General features: G+C 43.4%; 1 protein-coding gene across 2 annotated transcripts in view; it reads right to left on the bottom strand.

Annotated features, from left to right (window-relative positions):
- DEPTOR (DEP domain containing MTOR interacting protein) overlaps window positions 1–20,591 on the bottom strand; it is an 83,918-nt gene extending 63,327 nt beyond the window's left edge. Inside the window, exons 1-2 of one of the 2 annotated variants that reach the window (XM_064154210.1) lie at window positions 20,101–20,591; window positions 19,833–19,928 (exon numbers count right to left, since the gene is read on the bottom strand). In XM_064154210.1, coding sequence (XP_064010280.1) covers window positions 19,833–19,918 — 86 coding nt within the window. In that variant the 5' untranslated portion in view covers window positions 19,919–19,928; window positions 20,101–20,591. The other variant, XM_064154211.1, reaches the window with a different exon arrangement.
- Between the last annotated feature and the right edge of the window lie 954 nt (window positions 20,592–21,545).

The raw sequence follows: 21,545 nt of genomic DNA, 5'->3' as shown, positions 1-21,545 counted from the left end.
TGTATATGATATATGCAAATAAATCATATGTATATAAATGCTATATATACTATTTGTATGATAGTATTCATTTGTATATATCATGTATCATCTACCATATATAAGATCTTTATCATATATATGATCTGTATATTATCTATATCAAAAAACATATCATGATAGAAAATTTTTTATTGTTTTAAATGGAAGAATAAAATGCCAGTGAAGAGTCCCTTTAAAGGAGAGATTGTTAACAGGATTTACTAATTCTTGAAGGATATACACTGATGTTGTAATTAGTTGTGGCACTACAAGTACGTCCTGCCCCAGAGCATCACCTGCTGCACAAACCCTTGGTTTCAGTGACTATGCCAGCTTGAGCCCTGCTAGTCAGCACACACTGAACTACTGCAGTTCTACTACCTTAAGGTAACCTCTGAGCAAAACCCTGTTAGGTCCCTTGAAAATTAACACTGATGCACAGAAGAGAGAAGCATTGCAGGTGATTTCTGACATCTTCAAATTCTCTTGTAAGTTCTATACATTTGGCACTTCTGCCAGAGGATTTACTTATTTCCAAGTAAAACAAGTCATGAAGTCCTTTGTGACAAAAATATATGGACAGAAAAAAATATCTTGCCAAAGATGAGAACAATTCATGGTAGCTGAAGAACATGGGTTTTCTACACCTCTTTTCAAGGGACATCAGAGGTGCCCCCTGGCAAGCAGATCTGGCTTTCTCTCTTGAAAAAAGAAGTGGGTTTTATGCTCCCAGAGATCACAAGGTTTGTCTGTTTCCTGACCCAAACAGTATGACCCATCTACAACACAGTAGAGAGGCACTTTACTAAAAGTTGGGATTTTCTAAAGTGTCTCAGTGACTTAGAAGAATAATTCTCACTGAAAGTTGAAACTCCCAGGTCAGCTGCAGATCCAATTCATTACAAAATATGGCAGAGTCTGTACATAAATACACATCCACGAAAATACTGAACAACATAACATGTCCTTTATGCTAAAGTTTTGCCTTTGCACTGCCAGAAAAAAAGTGAACTACATCAGTGACCATATAAACTTTGTACACACAGGCAATCATGAAGGACAAGCACTTCCAGCTGGGCTTGCCAAGTCTCAGATGAAGCATCAGCGATTCACTGCTGCCTGTTCCCCTTTCTATTTATGCTTCAGTTCTGCAATCACTAAGTTCTGTTACTTGATATCCACAGGGGCTAAAATACCCTTTAAAACACGGGGTCATGCTGGAAATAGAATGAAGATTATTTCTGTGTTGGCAGCTGTGGCACAGGAGAAATTCTACTACCTGAAATAGGGATAGAAAAGGTGTCTTCAATGTAGTTCCTGATATCAGTTCTCATCAATGAGTTTATTTCCTCTTTATTGCCCACAGCCACATAGTCAATGCAAGGATATGCCAGAACACAGAGCCAGGTAGAGAGATTTTGGATAAATCATCTCTTGGTGCACCACAGAGGAAAGCCTGAAGTTTCCAAAGAAGTGAAGGTTCACCAGTGGCCTTGTGGCTTGAACGAAAACCTTGAGGCTGCCTCTTCTATAAAGTGCTTTTTTTATAATTTCAAAGAGTAATAAGATCACTAAGCCTGCAACCAAGCTTGCACAGAGACATCCTCAATACTCATTACACCTTAGTAACACCAACAGGAGTTCTAAGGGATGGACACAGACATAAAAACCAAAATGACATCGTTGTTTTTTTTAGAGACACTTTTTCAGCCCAGAAATTCAGGGTCACAGCCTCCCTTGTGAGTACTCCAGACTGCAGAGGAAATCAGACCTGTGTGTTTGTATTGATCTGCCACAAAACCAGAGGCCAGTTGTAAAAACTGGATTTTTACACCTCAAAGGTGTATGACCTGGGTCTTTATCAAGTCTTCATTCAAAACAACACAGCATAATGTTGTTGACCTAGTGAAACAGTGAATGTAAGTAGGGACTTCAGATAACTTCCATATCAAATTTTGGAATGGTTATGTTGGCATTTTTCTAGGGTTTGACCCTAGAATATGTGTAGTGGACTGCTGACTCCATTCTTTTGGCTGTGATATACCCTTGTGTGAGGATAGACTAACCGTATCATCATATCACAATAGTATTAGTTCACTTCTCAAGAAGCAGAAAAACTCAGTGTCTTGCAGTGTTACAGATCTAACAGCACTTTCTCTACATGTCCACAGCAAGCTTTGAAGTACCTCTGCCTGCCAAGCCGTCTTGATTTCACTTGTAATCAAAATGTGTACAAGTATGAATAATAATTCCAACTGCCTGCACACTTGAACCTTGGAGAACTTCCCTTGTGCCGGAAAGCATAAAAACAGGTTTTAGAAAGGCAAAACCACAAAATATAGGCAAGTTATTACTTCTCCTGCCCCTAGTCATAAGGAAAGTGGAAGTCTGCCTGCCATGCTCCAGTTGCTTGCTTCCTGGGCTGAAGCTGTTAGAACTCAGCAACTCAGAGTTTTCCTCCTTGATAAGGAAGTCAAATAGTATTGTGCTTCTCGCTTGTGTATGGATGAGCTGAGATGCACACGTGGGACAAACACACAGGTCAAGATCTATGTGATACTGCCATGTGGCTTTCCAAAGACCAAGGTACTTTTCACTGAAGAACAAGCCATCTTTGCTTATTCTTTTCCTGTGTAACCATTACAAGGATATACTTAGGCTGACTAAATCAGTAAGTACTGTGGAGACTAACTTTCTTGGGGATGTCTTTCCAAATCTAAACTGAAGACTTCCACCACAAACCTCCAGATTTTCAAAATGCAGGCCAGAAAACACAGGACAACTGTTGTTACAGCCATCACTTGACTGGATTAGCACAGTAGTTTACCAACTCTCATGGACTTATGCTGAAAATCACTCTCAACAAAAGGAGTTTTTTACAGACAGAAAACTGAGGAAGGAACAGTGCAACTCCTATGGGAGACCAGTGAAACTTGGTGACATTTGTGTCGAGGAACGCAGGCCTGTTATGTCAGTAACACATCTGGAAGATGTTTCTTTGAAAGGATAGACAGGGCAAATATAGGTCCACTAGCCCAAGCACCACTGCTACAGCTATTTCTGCTAGCACTGCCGTTCAGGAACCTGGAGAGACAGACTGGGAACAGGGGAATAGGATGCTGGGCTAAAGACTGGATTCAGGAAGAGGGGCTGCAGCAAGGACACAAGTGGCTGTGCCAGAAAGCCCTCCTGTATGACAACCACTCTCTCAGATGCATATTGTGTCCCAAGTGGGTGAGGGATCCATAAAAAGCTACAGGCTGAAGTTCTTTATGCACCAAGGCTGACATCTCTTTTACACTTATCCACAGGGAAAAGCTGACTATGACCTTGCTATGCCCTTGCACTGCACGCAGCAAGTTTCTGAGAAACGAGGTCTTTCCACCTACTCATTGCATCTGGGGAAGAGCAGCTCCACAATACCCAGAAATCACCACAGTACTGAACAAGCTTGCACTGCAAACAGTAAAAGGCATCGTTATCTTCCAAGAGTTAACTCAAGAAATCCACAGAAGAACTGGTATTAGCCAAGTGCCTTATCTCAACTGCAGTTGTGATATTTTTCTCACCCTGTCAATGAGTGACAAATAGTTTTGCTGAAACCTTTTATGGCTATGGGTAACCCATGATCTCAAAGTCCTTTCAGGCATGGCTGCTCTCAGCCTCAGCATGCCAGACCTGCAGGAGATCTTCTCCCTGGCATTTTATGCTTCTGAGGCACCAACTGTTTGGACCCTTTTCAGCAGTCCTTGTCAACCCTGCTGAATGACAGAAGAAAATTCTACCTTCATCATTAACAGTACCTCATACTACTGTAGTATCTCAACTGCTTTTAGCAATTGTTTCCCATCCCTGCACAATGCTCTCAACCAACCACTGCGCTGTGTAATCGAGGGCGTCATTAAGCACAAATAGCCAGTACCTGACATGTAATAAAATCAGTAATAAAACACAGAGTGCTATGTGCTATTGTAAACAAACTGAATTTTATATTGATACTATGATTCAAGGCTTCTCATACCCTTCCAACACAAAAGGTATACAGATGCAATATTCATTTGATATGCAGTATGTTCCACTAGAGGGATCATGTTTTGTTTATCTCTTCTTATTCCCAATCAATAGCTTCCTTTTTCCCCCCCTGTTTAGCATAACTGTGTTACCAGGTTTGATACCCGCCTGAACATGAGCCAGCAGTGTGCCCAGGTGGCCAAGAGAGCCAGTGGCATCCTGGCCTGCATCAGGAATGGTGTGGTCAGCAGGAGCAGGGAGGTCATTCTGCCCCTGTACTCTGCACTGGTTGGACCACACCTCGAGTACTGCGTTCAGTTCTGGGCCCCCCAGTTTAGGAAGGACACTGAGATGCTTGAGTGTGTCCAGAGAAGGGCGACGAGGCTGGTGAGAGGCCTTGAGCACAAGCCCTATGAGGAGAGGCTGAGGGAGCTGGGGTTGTTCAGCCTGGAGAAGAGGAGGCTCAGGGGTGACCTTATTGCTGTCTACAACTACCTGAAGGGTGGTTGTGGCCAGGGGGAGGTTGCTCTCTTCTCTCAGGTGGCCAGCTCCAGAATGAGAGGACACAGCCTCAGGCTGCGCCAGGGGAGATTTAGGCTGGAGGTGAGGAGAAAGTTCTTCACTGAGAGAGTCATTGGACACTGGAATGGGCTGCCTGGGGAGGTGGTGGAGTCGCCGTCCCTGGGGCAGTTCAAGGCAAGGTTGGATGTGGCACTTGGTGCCATGGTCTAGCCTTGGACACTGTGGTAAAGGGTTGGACTTGATGATCTGTGAGGTCTCTTCCAACCTTGGTGATACTGTGATACTGTGATACTGTGATTTTAATTTTGAAGAACACTGTGAAAGCAGTAAGTGAAAAAAATACTGACTACAAAAGGTTCTCTGTATTGAGTCCCTCTAAATAAAAACATAATCTTACCATGGTTTTTGCACTAATACATTCTTTTTTTATCACCCTCTACATGTGGCAATAGTACAATATGCAGAAGGCTACGCTGACAAAAACATGATTCAAGGGAGTTATTTTCACTGTCTTCCAGAAATATATTGAAATCCAATGTTTGTTTGATCACTAAACTATAAACCAGAACTGGAACTGATGCAAATTTGTAAACACTGAAAGTAATGACCCATTTGATTGCATCACCTAGAGGTGATTAAATTGTTAGTGGGTGACCTTCAGAGTACAGAAATAAGAAACAGAGAAACAGTTAAGAGTACAAAATGCAAGATTGTGCACTAATAACCAAATGCCCTGCTGAAAACTGAGAACTTGGAGGCTGAAAGAAAACGAGAGTATGAAATAGCTGAATGTGCAGTAGCTAAGCTTCCACTAACTACAGGCTACCAACAGGCTGCAACTATATGAAAACCAAAAGCAATTTTAGGTTGTACTAAGTGAGATGTTTCCACAAATTATGGTTAACCCAGTTGTTCACGTCATTGTAGATGATACTACATGACATGGTCTAAATATTGTGCATTGCTCATGCCACTCTCATTCAAAAATTACAAGCTCAAACAGAAACAATGAAGCAGCACTATACTGGTGTGGCAAACGATGAGCCAGTCTAATGAGCAAAGACAAAAAGATACTTGCTCGGGAGTCTTGCCTCGTTCAAAGAAAGACTGAAAGGCACAGAATTGGCATCTATAATCTCTCAGGTGAGCTAAAAGTAGAGTGCAAGAAAAGCTGTTTAAATCCTGCTGACTGAACCTAAGCTAAAAATCCAGACAAATGTTTGGAGTAAAATGTTTTGTTACTCAAGTCAAGAACTTACATAACTGTTAGAGACCTGTAATAAATACACCAAAGGATCAGTGTTACAGTACCCTGCAAAAGTCCTTCCAACCCTGTGTTTTATGATTACATGACTTACACTGATTTCTATGAACAACCCTGGGAATACCACAGGGAGGAAGCACATCAGAGGCTGGGTTTTGAGTGCCATTAAAACAGCCCTTCTAAAGTCCTGTTTCACATCCCCTGCAAAACTGAAAATTTCAAGTACTGCCCATATTAAGATATTTGCTGTTATTATTAAGGCTTTTAGTATAAGTGGGTATGCATTTTCTTCATGTGCTTGCCAAAGCACAGGAGCTGCGAAAGTAAGATGGCAGACATCTGCATTTGTGAGCACGCTTCCTTGCTTTTGTGACAGGGTGTTCATTTGGTTTTCATTTTCACTGTACAAGCATCCCAATACTCCCCCCTACATGCAGATTGGAAGGACAGATATTTAACTGGCCTGCCATTATTGTACAGTCAACACTAAACTAGTGCTATATCTTCCTCCAATGTTTGAAAGAAATTCTGTGACCTTTGTGACATACAATTATGCCCAAAACTGGATGGGGAAGACTGTGAGGATTTGTCATCAGTAGACCAGCAGCATGGACAGAGGCCAAGGGTCCAGTCTACATATTTGCTAAATGAAAGATGCTAGGAGCATCTGCAATGGCAGGAGATCCCTCTGCCAGCTCCACAGCCCACCTCTGCATTTTACCTTTGGCTGAAGCCTCTACATGCCCGTACACAGCACATGCAATACCCACTCATTCTGATGAGACCCAAATCACCACCTTTGCAGGAACCTCCAGACACCCTTTTGAGATCTTGTGAAGCTGCTACAGAGAAGCTGACTATACAGTCATTGCCATCCTGGTCTTTTCAAGCCTGGAATTTGTCTAATTTTACATAGCTGTGTGTTGTTTTTAAACAAAACTATTTATTGAAGTAATAAAGAGCAATTATTAGAGTAAATAAATCAGAATAGCCTAAATAGACTCATGTGCAGCCTTTTCAGTTCTATTGTTGTGTTTGCTTAAGAAAAATATTGCTTTGAGTGTAAAATATAAGCTAAAAGCAACAAATCTGTACAATCCTAGTTAACATTGTGCTCATTTCTATATGTTTTTACAGAGAAGCCTGAAACATCCAATCAGGTTTCACCACAAATGCAAAATGAAAAAGAAATTAATCACCATCTACAGAGAAAAAAAAAATGCCTTGATTGCCCCAAACTACACTGAATGAATTCCAAATGCACCTGTGCCAAATGGTAATAATGATTTTGCTCAACAATTCTGCAACATAACACTACTGTACTTGATTTTACAACATAGAAAGGATCTCTCTCTGACATCAATGTTTTAAAGATAAAGAAATCTTTTATCTGCTTTAAACCTTTTTCTTTTTCTAGGTCATACAAACATGTAATGTGAAGAATTATGGTATATAAATTTAGGGACATTAATCAATGACATAGAATCATAGAATCAATCAGCTTGGAAGAGACCTCCAAGATCATCCAGTCCAACCTAGCACCCAGCCCTGTCCAAGCAACTAGACCATGGCACTAAGTCTTTTCTTGAATGCCTCCAAGGATGGCAACTGCACCACCTCCCTGGGCAGCCCATTCCAATGCCAATCACTCTCACTGTGAAGAACTTTCTCCTAACATCCAGCCCATACCTCCTCCGGCACAACTTGAGACTGTGTCCCCTTGTTCTGTTGCTGGTTGCCCTGGAGAAGAGACCAACCCCACCTGGCTACAGCCTCCCTTCAGGTAGTTGCAGACAGCAATGAGGTCCCCTCTGAGCCTCCTCTTCTCCAGGCTGCACACCCCCAGCTCCCCTCAGCTTCTCCTCACAGGGCTGTGCTCCAGGCCTCTCATCAGCTTCGTTGCCCTTCTCTGGACATGTTCCAGTATCTCAACATCTCTCTTGAATTTAGGAGCCCAGATCAACATGAAGTTACTCATTCCTTAAATTCTGTCAGACTCTTACCATTAAGGAAAATGTACTAAATACTTCTTGTTAAAGACTAATTCTATTTCAAGGATTTTACTTTTGCAAAAAATCTAGCCTGGAGATGCTTTCTTTGGATGAGCTCAGCATTTTTCTACATCTGGCAAATTATATGAACTGATACACAGCTGCTGCATAACCACTTGTTATGAATAGTTCCTTCTGTCAGGATGCTATCAAGGATCTTGTCTTGTTTGATTAGGTCTTGTTAAATGTTCACAAGCAGATGAGCTTTGAAAAGATAAATATTACAGAAACATTCTTCCTCTGCTCTTAAGATTAAATGGAAATTTTCCACTAAAGTAACAAATAAATCAACAGTGACTCCAGAAAAGCTCTGCTGCTCTGCTGAACAGTTTACTCCCATTACTGGGCCATGTGTTTGCCATATCTCATTCTAGGCAAAATTGTCTCTTCAAGCATACAGAAAGCTTAGTAAACACTTATATGTGTGCTCTGACAGTCAGTTCAAAATGTGATCTCTTACTACTTTAGTAACTCAGAACATGCACTGTGAACTTTATCCACCAAGTAACAGCCTCAGCTTTACATATGCTATCGGCTGTAGTTGAATGCTGGTAGGCTTAGATTACAGCAATATGGTAATGTTTACAACATGCTCCAAATGCTGGGTTAGGCCTGAACTTGAATCCAAAACACATGCTGCACAGTTAGGGATAGGCTTTAGATGGAAAACAGGACAAAAGGAGTTGAGAGGTCTGGGCCCGCACTGTGCCCTTTACACTGACTCAGATATTCACCTACCATTGGTGTCAATGACCCAACACCATGTGTTAATCTTAAATCTAATTCTCTTGCTCAAGACAAGCCTTGACATCATCTGTTCTGAAGAAAGGCAGGATCTGCAGGAGCCTGAGTATGGCTACTCCTTAGATGGTGTCATTAACCAGGGTTCAACAGATGGACCACAGGCATTTCTTGTAGCTACCCAGACACACAGAGGCATTCAAAAGAGCATGCCAAGGTTTAGTCCTTTAGATAAGCCCTGGCTACCAAAGCATTATGCAAACGGTGCAAATTAGGTCTTAATTTGAATGTAACCACAATATGTTTTCTTAATGCCTAACTATACAAGACTCCAGTCCACACGGAAGCTGTCTGTGCATGTATGAACTGCTGAAATGGCAAAAGACTTGTGCCCACTGAAGACATGAAATCATTGATCAAGTGACCAACACCTTCCTGCACCTTATTCCACAGACTTATCATTTTCTGAGGTGGCATACTGGTATTTTACATGAAAAGATGTCTGTGCTGTGTAAGTCTTCAGCCTGCAAGCAAAATGTCACAAATTCCAGTCCACAGAAACTCTCTTTAGCCACTACACATTTAAATAAATCCTTCTGTGCTTATCATGCTTCTCCTAAAAAGTTCAGGCAACCCTTTTTGATTCCTCCTTTGTCTCAGTGTTTCCCAACAGTACCATCATTACTGGCCTCAAATAAAATCAGACATTCCATATTCCTCAGAACACAGACTACAAACATAATTCATGTGAAATTATGTAGGATGCACTGTTTCAGCTGGTGTTCATTTACAGATTTAACAGAAAAAGTCATATGAAGTTCTCAATCTATTCATTTGGAAGCTGCTCTAGCTCCTCTGTAGCTAGGCAAAGTGAATGCAAGCAATTCTCTTTTAACCACCACGGTCTGATTCACTGCAGCAGGCCCAAAGTATAACACTTGAAAAAGCCACCACTTTATAGAAACCTAAAATGAGTGGATTTTCCCATTCTGAAATACTTTCAAAGGTTCTAGGTCTTGAAGTATTGTGATAAAGCATAACAGCACACAGAGAAAGCAACAGCTCTCATTGCTTTGTGCATATTGGAAGAAATGTCACAGATACCACAGATATCACAGAATTGATGCAGTAGGATCTCCCCAAGCCTTTCCTTCTCTAGGCTGAGCAGATGCAGCCCTTGGCATCTCCTTGCACATCACATTCTCTAGCCCATCCCCACCCTGAGAGCCAATTCTCTCTGAGGCTTTCTCCAGCGTGTCAATACATTTCCTGTACAAAGACACTTCTCTGCTGTCTCTTTTACCTAACTGCAAATCTTACATAAACTAAAGTTGAGATAATAAGTTTTTAATAAACTTTGTTGTGGTTTTTTGTTTAGTGTGCTTTTAAGAACTGACTTTTATCACTTTCTCCAATTAGATAAACAGCAGTATAATATCAATGGCTCCTATTACAGAGCCATTTTTCTCATCACAGAGATCTACTTACCAGTTTAACCTCATCTATTTCTACCTTTTCCCAAAAGACTCAAAAAGATCTAAGTTTGTCCAAATGCTATTAGTTCTGTAAACAGTTTAAATGTCCACAAGTATGTCCATTTCTAGCCCCAAATAATTCTCCAAATGGTATTTATACGACCTCTTTGAATTTGTACATGATACTACTCTTACATTCTTCACATCACAATCTCCCTGTTTGCACTAACTAAGCAGCAAAAAGCAGTTTAAGCTAGGAGTTATTGTTTCTACATCTTACTAAAAATAGCTAGAGGAAAGTATAAGTTAATTACATCCTAAGCACCAGGAAACAATTAACAGCTTTCTATTATATCACCCTGACTTCTGAGCTATACAATTATATGCTACTGCAGAAAAGGATGTGTAATTATCAGGAGAAGGATCTCTTCTGAAAAAAAAAAAGGAAAGAAGAAAGGAAAACGTTCCCCTAGTGACAATCATTGCTATAAATAATGCTTGGCTAATATATTTTCAGAAGTAATTTCCATTATTTGCAATCCTAATTCTGAGTGACATGTTAGTCACACGCTGTCAGGTTTTGCTCACAAAGAGGATAAACCTAAGTGCTGGACTCTGATTCCTCTGACAAGCACTCCTAACTTCAGCTTCCTGTGAATATTCTAAAATACTCAGTGGAATTAAATGAAAAATAATTGTGCTTATGAACTATATTGTAATTATGTCTTGTGTTTGGTTTGCTTGTTACACCAGGGCTGGAAATGGTTTGTGAGAACACAAAGGAATGCTCAGGCTTGCTTTTAGCAACCCTAACGCTTTGAAGACATAATGTGAAGAGCAACAGACACAACACAACACCTTTTTTTAAACTCCTGCTGATAAACTCGTTTGCAATGAGTTTACAATGAGGTACAATATGCATCAAAGTGGTGCAAACATAAAAGCAGCAGACAGTACAACAGTTCCGCTAAATGCTAAGGGAAGCATTACAGCAACACACCTGTTCCACCAATGGCCCTTGGTGTGAGAAGCAAGGAAACAAACTTGCATAAACTTCCACAACTTCAAGTCAAAGACCACCATGCTGAATGGCTGCTCTGTTACTGAGGATGGGAGAATCTTCCCAGACCAGGTAGATTATGTAATCTCCATAAAGGATAAAAATCATAGTGTTAGTGCTGCTTATCAGCAGAACTTTGGTCTCTACAGAATGCTTGAGCAAAGCACCTCTAAGACCTCTATTACCTACCCCCTAGAAAGGCCAAGTTCAGGTCAAAGTTCTCCTTCTCCATTATCTTACACCTTAAGGCTTCTTCATTGAAATATCCTAGACAAACATTGTCTTGTTTGGCTCTTATCTACCTGGAATGCTCTTGGAATGATTAGTTTCCACAGCTCTTGACCTCAGTAAAGTTGTCCATCTCTCTCCCTGAGCCATTCCACTGCCTCTGCTTTTCTGGCATATCAAGCAAAGTATTAACCACTCTTACCTTCTCTTTCAAGCTTCCATCTTTGCTACCACAACCTCTCAGGTGATGTAGGCTTTTGCTTTGACTGCTAATTGAGTTCCAGTTTTGCCATTCAATTTTAAAACTTCAAGGGAGCATCTTTGTGCTTGCTGCCTTAATACACAAGAGGCACCTCACCCAAACAGCCACAGAGCTGTTTTCATGTCGTCACTCAAACTCTAGTCAGCATTTTGATGATTTCTGCCCAAGAATCTGACATCTATACAGGAGCTGGGCTGCAGAAGAAAGGATGTAAAGGCTGAGAAGGGGCTCCTGAACTGACACAGCTATAATTTAACATTAGGGTTTGACTCCCTGAGAAGCCAATCTCACCCTAACAAAAGGGGGGTTTGTGGAGTTCTTTGCCCCCGGTTGCATGTCATCTGGTCTTTTCCCTTGCACTGCCGCTGGTGATGGTCTGTCACAATGGTAACCTGGCTGTCACCCTGGGATCAGATACACACCAATGCAGGTGCACTAGGCCAAGCAACAAGAGCCTTTTTAAAGGGGATTTAGGCTGCCCTCTTCTGCAACAGCATCAGCTTAGACACAAAAGCTCAGCACCGCTGCAAAAGCCACAACGTGACCTACAATCCTCTGGTTCTCCACAGAAATCAGAAAACTCTCTTCTGCCTGCAAACCCCTGTCAAACTGCTGTGGTAGCCCATGTAAACACCCACACAACTGCAAAGAAATGTAGAATTATGACCTTGCTAAGTGAAAACCAGCTTCTGTGTTTGCTCTGAATTAGCAAACCAAATCTAGCAGATTTTTTAATTATCTCTAAATGCACCTTTGAGACCTGAATGCATTTACTGGATTGAGACACTGTTAAGAAGCAAACCAAGAAGGCTGTAAAATTATAGGTCTGATAATTAAGATAGGGAGTTGCATTCTGAAGTAAGGCATTGAAGCTCTGGTCATATAAATTACATAGTACACGTGTCATAAAATATAAAATGTCAATATTTATCTGTACTCATGCACAAAACTGTGACAAGAGTGATGAAGTAAAGATAAAAACCTTGAAAGAGAAATCATCTAAGCATACTGTAAGCATAGGTTCTGTTCTAACTAGTAATGACATGTGCATTGGGCTTTTAAACTAAACATGGTTTTTACAATCTTGTCTTATACTAGAGTCTGTGTTTTTTTTAACAGGAATTCAGCAAATGTTTGACCCATGCTGAGTTTAGACAAGTAAGCACTAAAGGGGTGGTCAAGCAAACCCAGCAGTGGGTGCTGCTACCATTCCTTCTCTCCATACTTGACCATGTGTTCTGCCAGCACACTCACCCCTGTGCTAGCACTGTTCTGACCTCGTGCTGAGCCTGCTTAGAAAGTTAAACTTTTCTTATTTGGCTTCAACCACTTTCGTTCTTGAACTTCTGATCCCAGATGAACACCAGTGAGCTGTGCAAGAGAACTGATAAGAGCAGGGCAGCCAGACTGCAGCTTGCAGTCAGATCTGCTATATCAGAAAACCACAGCCCTAAACTGTAGTTCAGTGACATGGGGTAAGCCAGCACCCATTTCTCCCCCAATACTTCTTCAGATAAAGCTTTTGCATGGTCATGTAGTAAATCAGTTTGTAAAAACTGACCAAGCTGAAATATAAGCAGTACAAAAGCCCTACTGATCACTTCTGTGCAGGCCACCTCACAGTGATGGACCAGAGATGCTTAAGACAGTCCAAAGGAAGGGAAGCCCCAGAGAGGGGTTGGTCTAGATGACCTCTAGATGCCTGGACATCTAGTGACAGGGCTGAAGAAGTCTATGTCAGGAACTTAGCCAGACGGCAGAGAAGCTAAGATCTGCTGCTAGCACAATATCCTTCATGTTCTTAAGCTTTACATCACAGAAAGTGCTAAAATTCTTTTAAGTTGTATACTTCAAAAAGATAGAGTGATAAGAAATACCTCTATTACAATGAGATGCATTGATTTCTCCCTAGTCTTTGTCCATTATCCAATTGTGAAAGCTGGTTGATCTTTCTTGTGGCTTCAGTCCAGTTCCTCACTCTACTGATAAGACTTTGGAGGGACAAAAGAGCAGATCCTTACCTGAAAACAGTACTTAGCTCCCCACTCAACCCAGCACACAGAGTATTACCACTGTATCTTCCCACCTGGGAGACACTTTTCTCTGTTTCTGGGATCACTGCTTGGCTCAGTGTCTCAAATCTCAAACGAGAAATCCCAGTCCTCAGCGAGTCCCACTTTGGTTCCCCAGGTTTGGCAGCTTCACATAGATCCTCCCTCACCATGCAGAGCCTGCTGCTGCTGCGACTGCAGCCAAGATTTGTCTTGCAAGGGTTTAGGTTTTTTTCAGAGTACACATTGCCTACCCCTACTGAGACCTGATAAATAGTTCAAACTCCCAGGCGCTATCACTAAGATAAATAGTAAATAATAATAACAAGTGGTATAAGTATTCTTTGTCATGGTGCCAACCTATGGCCACTGCCTGCCATGGGGCCAGGAATCATAGGAAAAGCAAAGCTGCTTTGCTTCTGGCACATTAATTCTGCCTTCCCTGCAAGAGCACCAACATCAAAACATTCTCCTCCACCTGTTCATGGGTAGCTCCTCTAACATAAAATAAATGACAGTTATTCTTGAACATACTACATACATCCAAGATCTATTGTTTGCCTGTTGATTTCTGCTAACCTGAGACAAAAGTTAATGATTGATTCCTTCTGGAATGGAACGCATGAAACATAACAGCACAAACCACTTGTACAACATCCGCCTTCTCGTGTACCCAGAGAAGGAGCAATCTCTGTTTGCACATGCGTTGTTAATTACTTGATCTCTTGAGCTGTGCTTGAGGAGAGCTGCTGATAGAATGACTATTAAAAGTCCTAGCATAGAGGAAAGAACTAAGCAAACAAAACCCTCATGGCTTGATTTCTAGAAATGTTAAACAGCCAGAAATGCTACTGAAAGACACAAGAACAGTGGAATAGGTTGCTTAGGGGAGTTGTGGAGTCTCCCCCTCTAGAGTCATTCAAGACTTGCCTGGATGTATTCCCACGTGATCTCGTATAGATGATTCTGTTCTAGCAGGGGGGTTGGACTGGGTGATCTTTTGAGATCCCTTCTAGCCCCTAACATTCTGTGATTCTGTGAAATCAAAACTCCTGGCCCAGGAATCGTATACGTAGGGTGCTTGATGTCATTAAAACTAGTACAAACAGGCAAGACTGAAACTAATTAGAAAGTGCATCAGGTAACAAAGATATCAAGTAACAAAGATTCTAAATATATATATATAATTTTGGGAGAAAAAACCTGCTTATCATAAAACTAATTTATATTATTTAAAATATGTAACTCATAGTGATACAGCTGACATAGTGGGAAACTTCATTTTAGATCACTTCATTTTGCAGCTCTACCAACCTTCACTTGGAAATGTTTTCTTCTAGTGCATTATATTACTCACATTTCTTAGTTGCTTGATTTTGGAAAGCAAATTAATGAAAGTGAATTCTTTTGGACAAAGCATTCTGGAGCTTTCTGTTCTGCAGAGATTCAATGATGCAACCTCCTATGCCTTGTTGGCTCTAAAGTGGGCAATGATCAAGACCATCCTCGTGTAAGAAAACTGAAAACTCTTTTTATCAGGGTTAGTTTTGAGCCAAAATGCTAGCTCTTGGCTAAGGGGAATGAAACCACTGGTAAAGCACTATGGAGGCTGCAAGAACAAGGTACAAAGGGGCATAAAAACACATCATCTCTTCAGATGGAAAAATGCAATATTGATTTGGCTTTGACAGGTTAGAAAATCTCATCTTAATGACTTCTGTCTCTAAAAATGGCACATACATTTGTCTAGTATGACATCTGAAGACCAGTGAGGACCTGACTTGAGAGGAAGTGACCTCTAGTGACAGCGTTTAATAAATTACATAACTATATGGTTAATGTATTTTTATATTACAGCAATTTATCAATGCTAAGGCTCTCTTGAGTAAATTTCTCTACACACTGTTACTGTTACATGTTCAGGGTTCTTTGAACTTCAGAGTGACAATTAACATTTGAACCTTGGATGACCTTGGAGGTCTCTTCCAACCTGGTTGATTCTATGATTCTTGCCATCCTGAAAACAGTTGCCTATTTATTGCTCAGAATAAGAAATGTGTGGACCTGTATGTGTTATCACCCTTCAGAAATTAATGACTCTGGAAGTTATGCACTCCAACACACGAAGAAGTTTTCCTAAAGTGATAATCTTCTTGACATGAAACCTCTGGTAGACTAGTGAAAACTGGTTTTGACTGGTCTTGCAGCTTCAATATGTATAGTCCCAGTGGCTGATGCAGGGTGGAATTTCGGTGCCTGAACACCCTTCAGCTGAATCAGCTCACCTCAGCTCTCACCTTGCTCTTCCTAGTTTCCTGCATGGCTGTAAAGACCCACCAAAGGGTCTGTGTTGAAGTGCTGCACTGATGAAATCTTCACCTATGTTTCAATTTAAAGGTTCACCAAGAACCAAACTTCAGAAGTCACAGAATCACAGAATGCTAGGGATTAGAAGGGACCCACTGAGTCCAGCCCCCCTGCTGAACACCTAGGGCAGGCAGCACAGGAAGGCATCTAGGAGTTTTGAAAGTCTCCAGGGAAGTAGACTCCACATCTTATGGGCAGCCTGTTCCAGGGCTCTGTCACCCTCACTGTAAAGAAGTGTCTCCTGTGTTGAGTACCACAAAAAAGAGACTGGCACCTTCATCTTAACACTTACCCTCAGAGATTCACAGATATTGGCAAGGTCCCCTCTCAGCCTTCTCAAGACTAAACAGCCTCAGGTCTTCCCATCTTTCTTCATAGAAGAGATGTTCAAGCCCCTTAATCATCCTCACAGCTCTCTGTTGGGATTCTCTCCAGTGGATTCCTGTCTCTTTTAAATTGGAGAGCCCAAAATCGGACACAGTATTTCAGGTGTGGTCTCACAAGGAGCTGAGGAGGAGAAGAACCTCCCTAGACCTACTGGACACACTTTTCTAATTGCACCGTAGGATGCTGTTGGCCTTTTTGGGACATGGCTGTCTCATGGATAACTTGCTGTCCACTAAGACTCCAAAGTCTTTCTCTGTGGAGCTGCCTTCCAGCAGGACAACTCCTAGTCTGTACTGGTGCCTGGTATTATTCCTCCTCACTTTAAAAAATGTGTCTCTATTAATCAGAAGTTAGGTATTCACGCAATCAGGCACTGGCTACAGAGGCAAAGGACACTACTGTATGTAAAAATTTACCATTTACCACTAAAACATAGTTCAAGATCCTGTTTCTTTTTTTTTCATAAATCATCCCCATCCATGGACCAGGATTTGTACCATGGCTTTATCTCCCATAAACTGCTCATGACAAAAGCTGGTGGGCCCAGTGCCAGCAGGTGCCAGCTGACACAGTGCACAGCAGGACAGAGGCTCCTGACCTGGTAAAGGAGAAACACAGATCACAAGTGATCGAGGGACAGTAACAACGAGAAAGAAAAAACCCTTTGGTGTCCTCCTCTCCCTCCACTATCAAGCTTCCACCTGCCTGGGATGGGGGCACACAGCTTCCACCCACACTGCCAACACTGCCAGTGTGTAGAGTCAGGCTCACCAAGCTGCTGCTAAGATGACTTCAGCCCTCACTGCATGAGGACATCCCTGTCAGAGAGGGACAGATGTGCAATAAATAGCCCACCGGTATGGAAGATATGAGGCAACATGTGAGGCTGGGGTAGGCCAGGCAAGAGGAACTTTGTAAGGAATTTAAATCAAGCAGCTCTTGTAATTATTTTGAGTTCAGACACGCATGTTGTTTGGTCTAGTAAAAGAGTGCTTTAAATATCTACATTTGGTTAGGTCTGTGTAAGCAACACCATGTTCACAGTTTCATTTTAGACTTTTGCTCCCAAGTTATGTGTTCATCTTGCAGTATGCAACACTTGCTCATATGCACTTTCACCCAAATACACACATAATCACCTGCCTGGCTGCATCACTCCCATTGGGGGCTTATATCTGTAAGCATCACTAAGAATAGAGTACAGTATGTTTCCTTGAGCCAAGTGTGTGCCGGTATTCACTCATCTGTTTGCCTGCCCCAAAGGCTGCTGAGATAGCCTGCCTTTGATCCTGAAAACCCTCCATGTTTTCATTTGGCTTTAACAATTACACACTTATCTTGAACAGGAAGAGGGAAACTTTAAATGCAGGATTGGCTAAAACTTGTCTACCAGCCAGTTTTCTATCGCATACTCTGCAGTTTTTATTCTCCAGCAAACTGAAGAAAACTAACCCTTTGCATAGAGAATCACACCACCACCACAATAGAACAAGGCTAACAAAAACCAAAACCAAAACCAAACAAGTGAAAAACCACAACTTAGGGAAGAGAAACACTTTTGGGTGCTGTTTCACAAGATAGTTCCATCTGACCCAGCTGCTCACTGCTGCTGAAATGACAGATCTCACTTCTTTCCCACTACCTCCTCTTTCTGCTTCTCGTTCTACATTTCCACCACCTATCTTCTGTGGGTTCTGGCAGCCAGCATCTCTGAAAACTAATCTACCCACTGGATTGCCACATAGGGTCTGCTCCCAGGATGGTGAAAAAATGTACAAGCAGCCATGAGGGAGGAGGTAGGACTACACAGTCAGGAATGGGGATAGGGGCAAAGTCAGTGAGACTGCAGATGTCCTCATTCAGCAGCAGTAGACATTATGCAGACTGAGATGTTTGTGAAATCAGAGTCCATGGAGATCTAGGCCACCTTCTACAGCTTCACAAAAGAATGTCCACAGGCAACTTTACTGGGCAAGGACTAGCTGTATCTGTAGATCAACCTGCCCACAAGAAAGCACCATGTTTCATTACCTCAATAAATAATATAACAAATGCCACCCTTGGTTGTGAGCCAGGTTTGTTGAAGTTTCCTCAGTCTTCTCCTCAAGGAAAGCTTGCAAAGCTTTCGCTTTTAGATTGAACTAGGACGTGTATGAAAAGATTCATGTTGTCTTCATAGAAATTTTCTATTATCCTTGAATCTTCAACTCCTAGTGAGATAAAGGTCACAGCAGGATTCTTATCAGGCACTCGGACGTCAACAACTGCGCTTAATCTACCATGTAGAGCCTGTGTGTTGGCACAAACTGTCACTCTAGGTTTCATTTCACACTACTTTGAAGAGGAATCTCAAGTTTGGAGCATACACTGGTGTATACTGGAACCAATGTTAACCTCCGAAACATGTATCACTAGTGTGTCTGATGAGGCGTCAGAAGTCTTTACCACATGGATGCAATCACTAACAACGCATTGTCTGTACTAGCAGCATTGACGGCACCTCCTAAACCAAGCAATATTTCTATCATTTAGCAATGTCTGTCTGCAAATTGAGCAAAAAGTTCAAAGCAAATGCAAGTGAAAACTACTGGAAAAATATCTGTACAACCTCCTTCTAGTTACACATATAATACAGAGTAATACTAGGATTTTTAATTCCTGAATCACAGGATGTTCCATCAGCAAATTGAAAGCCTTAACTTCTCCTCTACAGTGTATGGGTACAGACCGCACAACAAATATCACAGAAACTGAAAATTAAGTCAGGCAATGTTGTTGAAGCTTTCTGTACTGCACACAGCTCCAGTCACACTGCACAGTTAATTACTGCTGGCACTGACAGTAGGGATCCCCTTCCATCTGCTGGGACCAGCTGATGCAAAACAGAAACAAGCGCTCCCAGCACGGTGCACCTCGGCACGGCCACTGCCCATGCGACAGCCGGAGCACTGGGGGGTTCTGGCAGCAGTGTTCCCTGCGCTCTGCCTGTTTTTCGCCGGAGTGCTGAAACTCTCGATGCCTTATGATTTGCTTGGGACTTTTTTAATCTTTAAAGACGCAACACTCCTACTGCACCGCCTGCAGCCTTGCCCCAAAGACGCCTCCCACCCCGCGCAGGGGAGCCAAGGCGTCCAGGGCAGAAGACCCCGAGGCGGTGACTGACCTCCGTGGGCTCGCAGCACCGCCTCACACCTCCCTCTGCTTCCTGCGCCTGGCTGCGGAAAGAGGGACCGGAGCGCTGGCAGCAGGGCAGGTGCTCCACTGCACGGAATGCCTGAGGGCACACACCCTTTTCCTGCACCCCGCAGAGCCCACTCCCGCCTTCAGGGGGGTTGCTGTCGCTCACCGCCGGGTGCGCGACCTAGGCAGCGCAGAAGGAAGGCACCGCTTACCGGAGCTGCTCGCCGGTGAGCAGGACCTCAGCCATGTGCTCCAGCTCCGCCGCTTTCTGCTGCATAGTGCTCATGCCCTCCTCCATCGCCGCCGGCCTGTGGGCACAGCACCGCCGGGTGAGAGGGGACCGCGGACCCGCCGCCCTCAGTCGCGCTGCCTGAGATGGCAGCTGCGAGAGGCGCCTCTCGCCCGGCCTCGGCTCCTGCAGAGGCTGGCGCTGGAGTTAGGGGGCAGTGGTAGCCTCCCCGCCGCCCCGCTTCGCCTCACCTGAGCGGGGCAGGTCACTTTTCCCCTCAGCAGGCTTCGATCCCCTCCCCGCTTCCCGTGTTATTGTGTCACAGGCAGGCGGAGAAACACATGGCCGCAGCCGCTGCAGTCTCAGCCCGGCTCGCCGAGGCAGCAGCGTCCCCCCACGGCTGTCACACGGCAGGGTCGGCTCTGTCTGCCCCCCGGCGGGAAAAGGCCAGATCCCTGCGGGACTGCGAGTCCGGCGGCTCCCGCCGCCTCGGCTTCCCGTCGGACCCGCTGCGACGAAGGCAGCGCCGCCGCTCCCCTCGTTGCCGGCCCTGGGGTTGGGGAGGCGGTGGAGGGGGCAGAAGGTGGCTGCGAATGGAGGAACGCCGCCGCCTCCTCTCGTGACTCCCTTCCCGCGGCGCAGAGTCCCCGCGGCCTCCCTCCTGCGCGGGGCTGAGCTGCGCCGCGGTGCGCTGGAGGGCTCCGCGCTCAGGGCGCGGGTGAGATGCTGCTGCCGGCGCTTCGAGCCGCGCTCGGGGATTAATCTAAGCCACACAGGCCGGGGGGGAGTGGGGGGGGGGTGAAGAATGAGACAGGGGAAGGAAGCTGGGCAGAGAGGGAGCTATTGGTGCGGATTTTCACTCTCAAAAACTGCTGCTGCTTTTCCACCGTCCTGGTGTCTGCTTCTGTGGTACCCACAGATATTTTCAGACACTGGTCCCCTGGATACCTCATCTCTTAGCTTCCAGGCGACGGTGGATGCAGAAATCTTGAAAGGGCAGAGAAGGATTTAATCTTGGCAATGGGAAGTAAAGTGCAGGGTCATGAGCACTATTTGTCAACATTTTGGATGGGGGAAAAAGAACCCCAGCTTTTTTTAGAGTCCAGGGGACATCTTCTGCGGTGTCCAAACATGGTTTTAATTTACAAACATGCAATGATAACATACTTTGATTGCCTATTCATCGCATTTACTTCTGCCTGCACACAGCCTGTGTATACAGAAAACTGCATATGCTGAAATGTCTGCAATATTGTGGTAGCTTCTGGACCAAGAGAATAACTATGAGGGAATCAAGTGAACCTATTAGTAATTAGGCTGAAGACAATGAGATGAAAGTCACTCTCTGTACAGCCCATAGCAGACTTGCAGCGTTTATTACCAAAGGAAGCTCTGTAAAATAATGACTTGGAGTCAAGGAAAAAATGGACAAGTAGTTGGAAAAGAAATCTACAGAGGGTTGCTGAGCAGACAGTGGCCACATCCAACTCAGGAAATTCTCTGTTCTAAAAATAATTGGAAGCTAGGCAAGCACTTGTGAGACGTTTCATATATGCTTTCCCTACTCTTCCCTAAGCATCTCTTTATAGCCACAAAGATGAATGCTGAAGTACATGGACCTCTGGTTCAACCCAGCATAGTAATTTTAATGAACACTTTTGCAGGGACTTAACACTAAAGATCCAGGGATGGCAAA

Source organism: Pogoniulus pusillus, chromosome 14 (assembly GCF_015220805.1).
Source record: "Pogoniulus pusillus isolate bPogPus1 chromosome 14, bPogPus1.pri, whole genome shotgun sequence".
NCBI lineage: Eukaryota > Metazoa > Chordata > Aves > Piciformes > Lybiidae > Pogoniulus > Pogoniulus pusillus.
Note: the sequence above shows the minus strand (reverse complement) of the source record. Positions and strands in the feature narration are given on the sequence as shown.